This window comes from Nuphar pumila, chromosome 15 (genome assembly GCF_984573655.1).
Source record: "Nuphar pumila chromosome 15, dmNupPumi1.hap1.1, whole genome shotgun sequence".
NCBI lineage: Eukaryota > Viridiplantae > Streptophyta > Magnoliopsida > Nymphaeales > Nymphaeaceae > Nuphar > Nuphar pumila.
Genome location: NC_143263.1, coordinates 19,108,994 through 19,120,829, shown reverse-complemented (window position 1 = coordinate 19,120,829; position 11,836 = coordinate 19,108,994). Strand labels below are relative to the sequence as shown.

Genomic DNA, 11,836 nt, shown 5'->3' with positions numbered 1-11,836 from the left:
TGAAGATGTATATGTTTTTTAATAAATTTATGAGAATGGTATTGTGTTTGAAGATGTATATATGCTTCAATGAATGTATGAGTATATATATTTTTGAATGAATGTATGAACTGTTATATTTTTGGATGAATGTATGACCAAGTATATTTTTGAATGAATGATCAACATTAGATATTTTTGAAAGAATGTATGAGCAACAAGTATATCTTTGAATGAATGTATGAGCAACATGTATACTCTTGAATGAATGTATGAGCAACAAATAATTTTTTTAATAAATGTATGAGCTATAAGTATATTTTTGAATGAATGTACGAGCAACATGTAAATTTTTGAATGAATGTATGAACATATATATTTTTGAATGTATGAACAAGTAAATTTTTTATTCGAAAGAGATTTCAAACATTTTTTGCGATTTGGATCCAATTTTTTCCTGAAAGGATAACGCTCCCCAAGTTGCTATTAATAAAATAAAATAAAAGGTTTACATATGATCTCCCAAGGGAGGAAGCCAATCCGGTGGCTTATCCTTTCAATACAGAAAATTGCATGTGCACGTAGACATAAGAATATTTTCCATGGCCAATAAAGGAGCCTTACAAGACACTGAATCAACATAAAACGTGTTGGACAAAGTCACGACTGAAGGAGAAGAAGCTCGGCCTCCAATTGCTGCCCCAATCAGTCTGCACCAATGACTCCTATTGGACACGGTTTGAACATTCATGCCTCTTGGGAACTTGTCCAAAAATGCACAACAATCCTCTTCAACAGGCCTTGAAGTGTTGTTTTTTCGTACCTCCAATAAATTTGAAGCCTTGATGATCATAGACAGCAAAACCCAACATATCTATGTTGTCCATAGATAATAAAGCAAATTTGATAGTGACCCAACAAAATCTGCCTCGTTCCATTGATCGGCTACTAACCCGCACCTAGTGAATAGCTTTACCGAAGGAGCATGAATAGAAGAGGGCCAATCGACTGCAGCAAAATGCTCTAAGCATGCAGCCCAAACGTATTTTGCTGAACACCCCCTTCATCCACGACACCGAGAAGTTCATAGATTTCCACCATAATAGTTTTGAGATTATGCCCCCCTATGTGAAACTCATTATTAAATTGTCTACATATGAAAGTCCACACACTTGGGGCTATATTGCAAGAAAAAAACAGATGATTGTGGTTCTCCTCATACCTGCAGCATTATGTTTATTTTATGATAGAGATAAAATTATGAGTTTATGAGAAGTTATGAAGTTATGAGAAGATAAAAACAGATGTTTATTTTATGATAGGGATGTGGGATGATAGAGATAAAATTATGAGAAGTTATGAGTTTATCCAAGAGCAGAATTATGTTTATTTTATGAAAGACTCTAAGAGAAGGTAATTTCTCTTAGAATAAATAAAAAAAAAATGGGGTTAGGCTAGGGACATGATAGATAAGGTTTGGATAAAATTTGAAAGTCAGTATCAGTCTGGTTTAGAAATTAAAAATAGGCAAAGTAAGAACACAAGTTTGGATCATGCCAGTTTTTGGACTAGGTTTTGCACAAAATAGGTTTTGATGCCGTATTTAATTCTCATAAACGGAGAAGAATTAAGATCCGGGATTTGGTGGGTTGGTTAAGGACACATAAGAGTGTATGAGGTTAATTTTTCAAGTTTGGACTAGGTAGGGTTTGGGAGAAACAGTAAGGGGAAGTTAGGATATTTTCTAGATATGACAACAATGGGGTGTTGAATCGAGATTTGGGTTTAGGAGAGGTTTAGGCTTAGAGGGGGGTTTAGGAAATAGGTTCTAAGGACTTACACGGTTTGTGAAATGTTCTCTAAGGTTGACAAGAGGTCTGGTCTGTAATGACCCCGATTTATAACTTAATTTTTTCATGATTTTTTTTTTAAAACTTAGCAGAAACATATAAATCGAGATTGTCACAATTGCAGTATCAAACCATATACTAACTAAAATGTAGAAATTAGAGTACTTCAATATAAATTGAATTGAATTGAATTGAATAAAGTTTAAATTATTCACAATTGTTCAGATATGGAACCATTTCCAAACACAATGTCAAAACCAAAACCAAAACCAAAACCAAACCCTCTAGACACGAGAAACTAAAATCATCACCTTGATAGGTAGCGAGCAAAGTCCAAGAACAACTGAATAGTATAAGATCACTCGGTCTCTTCAGAACCTAAAAATTATTCAAATAAAGGGGTCAGACAACCCGAGTCTAAGTAGGCAATAACATACTTGCATAATGTACGATATCATAATACATTCAATCATAACCTCACATATTAATCATACAACACATATCTTAGCAGATAATAAACATGAAATAATACTAAATCACAAAATAATAAGTCAACTTAATGCACATTCATTCATGCTAAGATTTGCAACAATGCAACAAATTATGCACATGCATGAACACATTTCAGGAATGCATGAATATATACAAGATGCATAAACTTACAATTTCAATGATGCGAGTCCTTCATGCATGAGTAAGTTCTTATTTTCAATTTTCATTTTCTTGCTTATATGTTGCATGCAATGTTCTGTCTACATGCATTTCACATTCTTATTTCACTTAGCATTATTACCTGTTTGTGGGTACAATATAGACACTCCAAGTATGGAGGTACTCCACAGGTTTGTATATTCAAGCAATTGTATCTTATTAACCTGCGTGATGCCCCAACTATGACTACTTCGAAGAGAAAAATATAATTTTTAGAGAGAGTTTTCAACATCATACAACCTAATATATCAGTTTTTTCTCATGAGACTTACCTACCACACCGCAAACAAATAATGATAGTTTCTCCGGTTAACGACTTTGTGGATAGGGGGTCAAAGTATCTTTTCGTGCTAAAACAATATCCCCAAAGAGCCATTGGTACCATGCTTACTCTCTCAATAAGCCATAAGAGAATTAATTTTACTTTGATTTCTTAATTAAGTCTCTTGTTAATCATGCTAATACAAACATGCAACCACATTTAGGGTTCATATGCAATAATATTTATAGCATTCTATGCATGCTTTTGATTAGTCTCTACCATAAAAATTTACAATAATGTAATCACTATACTTACACAATCAAGGTAGACTAATTATTCATATTTATGCATACACAATTCAATCATGACAAGTATTCATAATTCACTTTATGTATACACTTATGCATTTTCAGATCATGCTATCATACAAGCATATCATATATCAATTTGTGCATACATTCAATCGCAGACATATCAATTAAAATTTTTTATGCAATTATACATGGCACAAGTGCATTCAGACATTGCTAATTTCATTGCCTCATTAGGCTTATTGTAAAACCAGTTTACCTGCATTAAATATTACAATTCATGCTTCATGTATTACTGAACATGAATTATCAACTGAAAAAGACAGGCATATGCATAAACAATTGAGGTAAATTCAGACCTCTATTTGCCTATTTTTGTAAAATCAACCAGAAATCCCATAAAATATATTTGACTTTCATCTTTTTACTGAGTATGCCTTAATATGTTGGAAAAACAACCCAAGAGACAAATCTTGAAAATCAGTTATATAGAAAATATAAAAATTCTGTAACCTCAAACTGTTCTAGAAAAATGATAGACCGGTTTCTGGAATTCGCAAACATTTTTTTCAACTTAGGGATTTTCTATGGATTTATTGGTAACTCTTTTTGCAAAATCCTTTTTACAGTATCTTCTACTATATGTTAGATCTATCATAAATTTTTTACTGTTAACCCGATTTCGGAAAACTCATCAAAAATCACAAGAACCAAATTGTACTCTCCCAATTTTATTGAGACTTCCCCTTCATCTCAAGAACACAGTCTATGAAATAGAACTGCACAATTCATCGTAATAAAATCAGAAAAATTCTAGGACTAAACCCTATTTTAAAAAAATATAAGACAGATCCTGTCGATTGCAGAAATTCATCCGGTTTGAGAAATTTCTCCATACTTACAAAAAAACTCTTTTGACAAAAACTTTTTTATAGGATCTTCTTATACATCTTAGCTTTCACAGTTTTGCTTGGGTTTTTAGAACTATCAAAATCGTTGGTTGGAACAATCCCACTGACACAACAAAAAACCTATGATCTATTGTAATGGATGTTTTCGCCTCAAAATTGATACAAACGAAACAAAACAAGATTTTAAATTCAAGCCATAGATGTATAGAATACTTCAGTATTTTTATTTATATTTATTGACTTTATTTTTATAAAATTATTGATTTTATTCTGAAATAGATTGGGATCAAAACCAGGGACTGAATAGCCAAGATTCAAAGTCACGCAAGATCCATTAAGCAAGAACAAGATTTAAGGTAAAAATCCATACAATCACGAGTTTTGATGCTCTGAATATATTTACATCATCATATAACATATATTTGATCATATTCATGTGAATCTTGCTAAACATTAATACACATCATCCAAGAATCACAAAACCTTCCTATAATATTTCAAATATAAAATTTATCTATGCAAGAATCACAAGAAATCCTAAATCAGATAAAATTATGGTTTCTTTATACAATAACATGTTGTTTAATCATGTTAAACATGAACAAATCTGCCATATATGCTTAGATCAACTTTCTTTATCATAAAATATCAAAACCCTAAAACGCTTTTGCAAAAATCTTCTTTAAAAATATTTTTTTGCATACAAAAACATAGATTCAAGCATATATTGAATTTTTAGAACTTATATAACATATATTTCATCAATATAATATAATATTAACATCTTAAACATGTTCAAACAAATACGATCTAACAAATAACAAGAAACAAGTTTTCCCCAAATCATTTTTCACATTGGAAGCCCGAAAATCGTTTTGTTTCGAAAATCATTTTTTCTTTTAATTCCATGGTAACATGAATCCACCAAAATGTGTTCTCTAAATTGAAAATCAATCTTAGAGAGATGTTTTAAGGTCTAATCCTCATTGATTTAGATCTGAAAATTGTCTCTATGCATATTCCATGCGTTTGGATAGATCTATGCCTACACGATTGATGTACCTAACTTAATCGGGTTATCAAATGAAGAAAGACCTTCGTCTCTCATCTTCATACCTTAGAGGAACTTCAATAACTACTGAAAAAGCTACAAGAAGAAGAAGGAAGAAGATGAAACAGAGAAATATTAGAGAATTCGAATGAAAATAGGAGAGAGAAAGAATTAACCTTATTAATTCTCCTCATAAGGGTTTCTATTTATAGATGAACTTAGACAAGAGTCTAATATCTAATATAAGAGATCAATATTTATTAATAAAATAAAAAAATAAATTATAAGCCTTAATTTATTAGGTTTTAAAATTAATTAAGTAAAAAAGAAATGTGATGACTTCTTACACTGGCTTGGGTTCCAGTGACATGATAACCTTCTCAGAAACCTACAAACCCAAAGATTCAACAAAATTTAATGTTTAAATAGTCGATTTGATAGCCCTCAAAACATAGATCATCGTGGTGGTTTTAGATTTAATCACACACACACACGGATTGACAAGAAAATTTAATCGATGCTGAAAAATATTGATTTTTAACCTATAATTAAGCATGAACTTCGATCGATGATAAAATACTTAATTAAATCAATACCAATTTGGGCATGTAGAATATCGATTTCGATGCCCTCAAAATGAGAAACGTCAAGGTCAACTCTGATTTAATAGGTGAGCCATCGATCGACCGGAATTTTTATTGAAACAATAATGACATTGTTCGGAGCGTCTCACCCTATGAGTCCAATCCAATGATACTGGTTTGAAATATCCTGAGTTATATTCAATCAAATCCATCCTTAATTAGATCCAAATGTCATGGATTATATCCAACCTGATTATGTTGAATTCAAATACCATTAGTTAAATCCACTACCTAATTTAAGGTCCAAATCCATATTTAATCCAAATCCAATATTCATAATTTAAAAATATACAAATCATTTACTTTCTTGTTTAGTCTACATATTTTAAATTTTATGATTATTCTTGCAATATTTTTCATAACTTGAAACTTAATTTCATAATAATTGAAAATCAAGAAAATAAAAAAATCAAAAAATTCAAGGGTTTTTAAAAAATTATATTTTTAAACCAACCAAAATCCAAAATCGTTGAATCGGATCTCTTACGAGATCTACGACTCATAATGGATCTAACTAGAGTCCTTAACTTGAATTTTACTTAAATTTAAAAGTTAAACTAAATCAAAATCACAGGTGTTATAGGAATGAATGGAAAGAAGAAGAAAAGAAAGAACTCTTCGGGCTCACTGACGACCGCTGCGCAGGAGAGAGAGAGAGACCTTCCTTTTTTTAAGAATATTCTCTGTTCCTATTCTTTTAGTAACAATGGTAACAAGGAGGTAGAACGATAAAATATCGTTCCTTAAATGCACAGAACACGCGTCCATCCAATGATTGTTTCATACACTGTCCCAACCTGCCATGATGTCCCATTCTGAGCGAAGGAAGATGCATCACAAGCCCTGAAGGGGCAATAATAACATAGTGCACACCCCAAAATTACAAGCCGTTTATTATTTGTACCATCTTCTTTCTCTTTATCTCCAATCCAAATAAATATTTTTTCTTTTGAAAAATATATATTTTTAATTTATCAAGATTTTTCAAAAAATTTTTTAAACACATTTTTTGAAAATATCCCAAGATATTCACTCGCCGAGAATATCCCTAGAATGTGATTTGTGACTATGCTCAGAAGAGCCGTCACATACACATCCCTAATTACGTAATTGCCCTTACCAACCATCCCTAACGTAGAGCCATGAGAATTTAGCCAATCTAAATGCAAAAAGCAGCAGGACAAGATGGACATTTACACGAACACGACGGTTTTTCCATCATTCACATAGCAGTCCAAAACACAAAACTAAGGCTTCCTAACACAAGACCAGAGGGTCAGCAACCATGGTAAAATACACAACGAAGATCATTCCTTCTTGTCCCAACTCCCTCGCCAACAACAGACGCACACGTGCGAGGGACGTCACCACTGGAGCTTCACACGTGCCTCCGGCGTTTTTGCGGTGAAAGGGTCCAGGTGAGACCGGTAGAAGGGCTGCTGGAGAAGATTAGGCGAAGCTGAAGAGGTGATGTCCGGTACGAAAACCGATTTGTCAAGTAACCGACCTGCCGGGAAGCTCGCGGGCCAGTAGAGACCCGAGGCGGTCGGTGGAGACGGCATCTCCGGCACCTCGAACGCGCACTCGTCTATGGAGAGTTCTTCGTCAGTAGCGTGGTAGGTGGGTGACCAGTCGCATTCTCCATACTTGTTCGGAACGCCCTGCAAAGTTCAACTGCATCAGAAAAAGAAAGGACTCGGAGGAGACGAGACGAGTCGGTCTATGCTGTCTCACATAGCAGGACGTAAACAGTACAGATTTGGGTCGATATCCAATAGATCCTGATCCATTTAATCAAATTCTAGTTAAATTTTACTTTTCCCGCAATCTGAGTCCAATCCGACCCTGGATTTGAATTAGATCAAACTTCATACGAACGCAAATTCAGAGAGGAAGATAGTGCAAAGCTCCAAGCGGAGATCGACCTGGATCCAACACACCACTGTATCACAGCGTATCGCAATTTAAGACAGATTTGAAACGCCTTAATGTTGGATCCATCCGAATCCAGGCCAGAATCAAGCAAACAAAAAATGGCCAGATTTGGATTGAACCAGGTCAAAAAACTGGCGTCCCACTCACAAAACAATATATTTTCAAACTATTCTCAGTGGATCCAGAACCACAAAGTTGCGAGCCATAATTGGGTACGGAAGCATAATGCGAAATCCGAGTCAAACCCAGATCTGAAAACCTAAATCACTATTGAAAATTCAGGAAAAACTCGATCCAACCCGTATCTGACCCCGCTTGTATCCTTGTAAAACATATTGCAATTAACATATAAACATGAGGAGAATTAAGACTAAAACTATTCTCGTTATCCAAAAGGATCTTCATAGTTTTGCAGTGGCCCCACACCTAGTGATGGGGGGAGCCAGGGACAGGGATGCAATGCATGCAGCCCCTGAAGTGATCGGATCAGTGGACCCCAACAATAGTCGACCCGTATGACTGGCATCTGGTGCAAAAAAATACCAGGCCACGCGCGACCACGTGAACTTCACATGAACAAAACAGTCAGCAGATACAACTCCCCTGTAAAGAGAAGAGATCCGGTCATATTCAATATCACCAACCAATTTTTTGTGATGGTGGTCCCCAACTTTGACGGACAGAAACCGATCCGTGTCAGGCTTCTTCGAGAAAGCAGTGGGAATCACAGTAATTACGGAGACTCAAGGTTTAATTTTCCAGCCATCGGGTTGTTTGAGACAAAAGAATTGGTAGAAAGAATCATCAAGTCTCTGTTTGGGAGGGGTGACCTCGGTGGATTTGACACCAACATCCTTGCAAGCACATTGTTAAAATCCCCTGTTTTCTAACTATGTCTCCCCTCCCAAAACGGTGTGGAGATGATGGGGATTTCATCATTGCTCTGCCTCTCAACTACCAACGAATTTCTGTCTACCCGTTTTTTCCAAACCCTTGTTTTGAAATTTCAACTACTCGGGTTGTAATTCCGTTCATCCAAACACTCGCACTCAAGGGAAGGCTCTTTCCTTTGAAAAGGTCACTTTGAATCTGCTCTTTTGCTTTAAATTTTCTCATAAACACCCTTTTTTAAGGAAAGAGACCCTATTTCCTGTGAAAGAGAGCCGCTTTCATAGAAAATAGGCATGAAACAAACGCCCCCAATAAATAAGGCATATTGGGAAACAGCTTGCTCATTTGAAGAGCAGCGGACATTCGAATAAAATTGTCTGTTTGGTTCTTAAGAGTGAAAGCAGATTCCATGGAATCGGAATTCAGATATCATAGACATCCAACAGAACATCAGCACAGAGTAATGGACATTCTCAATCAATACCTGAGAATGCCTCTTACCTCATGTAATGAACAAACACGGATTCATAAGACAGAATCTTTTATTCCATGGAATTGGCTTCCAATTCCTCAAACCAAACGCGTAAAAGCCACACAACGGTGGCTGTGAAAGCAAACTACGTACCTTAGAGGAACCATTGTCGACGAACAAGAAATTCTGATCGAAATCCGTCAAGCTCAGGAAGTCCTCTAGACCCCAATTCGGCAAGCTTCCTGTGATCGGAGCCCCTGGAAACTGAACCTTGTTGGCCAGACCCGCGTTGTCGCGAGCGCAACCATGACCAGGAAATGCCTCTGCAGCCAGGGCAGCTGCAGCGGCCACCGTGATTGTCGGTGCCGGTGCCGGTGCCGCAGGAATAGTTTTCTTGGATCGGGAAGCAGGGTTATTAGGAGCCACAACAAGGGCAATGTCTTCGGATGGAGTGGGGAGGACGGGGCTAGGCTCGAGCCCGACCCGCACCCCAGTGATCAAGAACCTCCGGTGGGCAGAGACAAAGGTATTGGCCGTGTGGATGGTCACATCACATTTCCTGCACAGCAGAGCCCGATCCTCTACGCAGAAGAAGTAACCGATGGCGTCCTTAACACACACACAAAAGAAAAAAGAAAATAAAAGGGTGAGGAATGATGAATTTGGACTCCTATTACTCCTGCTATTTCACTAGTAACAAAGAATTGCCAACAAATATTACTCTCATAAGATAATCATTTTCCTTCTAATAATCTTGGTAATTTTTTTGACATGAAAATCGATTTTGTTAAACCTGGTAAAAGTACTTGTAAAAAATTAAACCAATGTCTTCATCTATCTTTCTCCAACTCTAAGACAGAAGGAACAATGAACGCAAATAGAACTCAACCATCCGTAAGACAATTCAGGAAGAAGAAGAAACAGTTTAAGAAAAAACCCATCATTTCTATTTTTCTCCTTCTAATGATCTGGTAAATATCTCATAATTTTGTTTTCTGTTGTGAGACTCACGAATAAAAGAACACTTGATATTGTCTGGTTGCGCTAACAAGGAGACAAAAAAAGAAAAAGAAAAGCAATAGAGCAAATAAACTACTAAATATTAACGTCGCCGTTGGGGAAACAAGAAATGGTTCCCCTTATTCCTATTATTTGATAGATGTGCACAAAAGAAAGACATGGAGATTACACAGACTGGGTTGTTCGAACCAATATCAGAAGAACAAGAAGAATACTGAATGGGATGGTGCAAAAAGAGGATATGGGGAGACGTTAGTTACCTGGCAAATATCACACTTGGGCATCTGCTGAGAAGCAGAATACAAGAGGGGAACCCTCTGATGCTTCTCTGCCAACTTGTTGGCAGCATGGATCTTCTCATCACATCCGCTGCAGAGGGCAGCCTCATCCGCGCAGCACAAGACCACCGCCTCCGCTATCTCACAAGAATTACACCTTATCTTCATAGCTTTCTCTCTCTCTCAAATCAGAGCCCCAGGGAACCCACCAAGCACTGGCTCTCCCTCTTCCTTGTGCCCCCTTTAAATCTCCAAATCCAGACTGTTTTCTTATTTTTGCTTCTTTATATTACAACTGGGAACTCTTGTGGTTTATTCGGAGAGAGTAGAAATATCTCAGATGAACAATTAATGTTAAAAGCATGGGCACCATATGCTCGGCGTATTGTGTTCTGATGGGAAGAGTCGGATTTAACCCCTGCTTGGTAGGGAATTGACTTGTCCGCCATGAAATACTTAGAGCTAAACCAGTCTTATTAGGGTGTCAACGGGTCCGGTTTGGTTCAGACCAGGTGGAACCAGGCTTGGTCACCATTTTCAAGTATGGTATCGGGTCTGGATCTGGGGTTAATCAGACTCACCATAAGAGAAATCATACCTGAATCCAATAAGAACTACGTGAACCAGACCCGGGCCATACCTGGTAAAACCATATTTTTTTTTATCATTTTTACATTGAAAATTTCGTGAGTCTTAATCAAAACTTGAGTCGGGGCCCGGTGGTATAAAATTTTACAAACTATACCTGGGTCCATGTATTAATAGGACCTTGAAAGATAACTTGTTTCCTTGCTTAGATATATTTTTAAGCCTTTTATTACATATACTTCATTTACTAAAATGGGGTTTCACTCATTTGGTAGGGGTGACTTGTGAAGACCACCAAGTTGACAGAACTTCACGAGTTCGAAACCCAGGTGGCATTCCTTGTTGTAAGGTCGAAATTGGGTGTACTCGGTGGGCAGAGGAGAACTTCAAGGGTTTCGTGCAGTCGATTATGGTTTTTTTTCTTTGATTATCATAAAAAGAAAAAAGAAAAACTGTATTACTAATTTTTAGTTAAAGTTTAATTTCATATTAAGAATATGTAAAGTTTAGGAAGAGTGAATCAAGTACATGGTTTCACATTTGAATTGAGCTATTGTTTACCACTTAGCAAATGTGAATTGGCAAGTACCAAGGGGGGGGGGGGGGCAAGTCAAATTGACCAAGTTCACGTAGTGAGTTCGTTGACCAACTCGATGAAACTCATGCCATACTGGGTTGGGTTCATAATTCATAAAACTTGAGCCTAGATTTAAGTGTCAAAGACACTTGACTTTTTTTTCGAAGGATCAAAGAAACATGACTTAGTCCCACAAACTTGCCTAAGCCCATTTGCTTCACAAAAATTCAACCCCATAGTGCCAAACGGAGATAGTGTTTTAAAGTGCCATAGATTCCTCTATAAAAAAAAAAAGGAAGTCCTAAGATTAATTGAAACCCTAGGAAAAAATAAGTTGATAAGTTTAACAGAGATTA

General features: G+C 36.3%; 1 protein-coding gene across 1 annotated transcript; it reads right to left on the bottom strand.

Moving 5' to 3' along the window:
- Positions 1–6,918: 6,918 nt before the first annotated feature.
- LOC149814708 (B-box zinc finger protein 22-like) lies at positions 6,919–10,606 on the bottom strand. Its single transcript, XM_089989644.1, has 3 exons — positions 10,298–10,606; positions 9,171–9,626; positions 6,919–7,380 (listed from the first exon to the last, which is right to left on the bottom strand). The coding sequence occupies exons 1-3, from the start codon at positions 10,481–10,483 to the stop codon at positions 7,084–7,086; spliced, it is 939 nt and encodes a 312-aa protein (XP_089845770.1). The 5' UTR covers positions 10,484–10,606; the 3' UTR covers positions 6,919–7,083.
- Between the last annotated feature and the right edge of the window lie 1,230 nt (positions 10,607–11,836).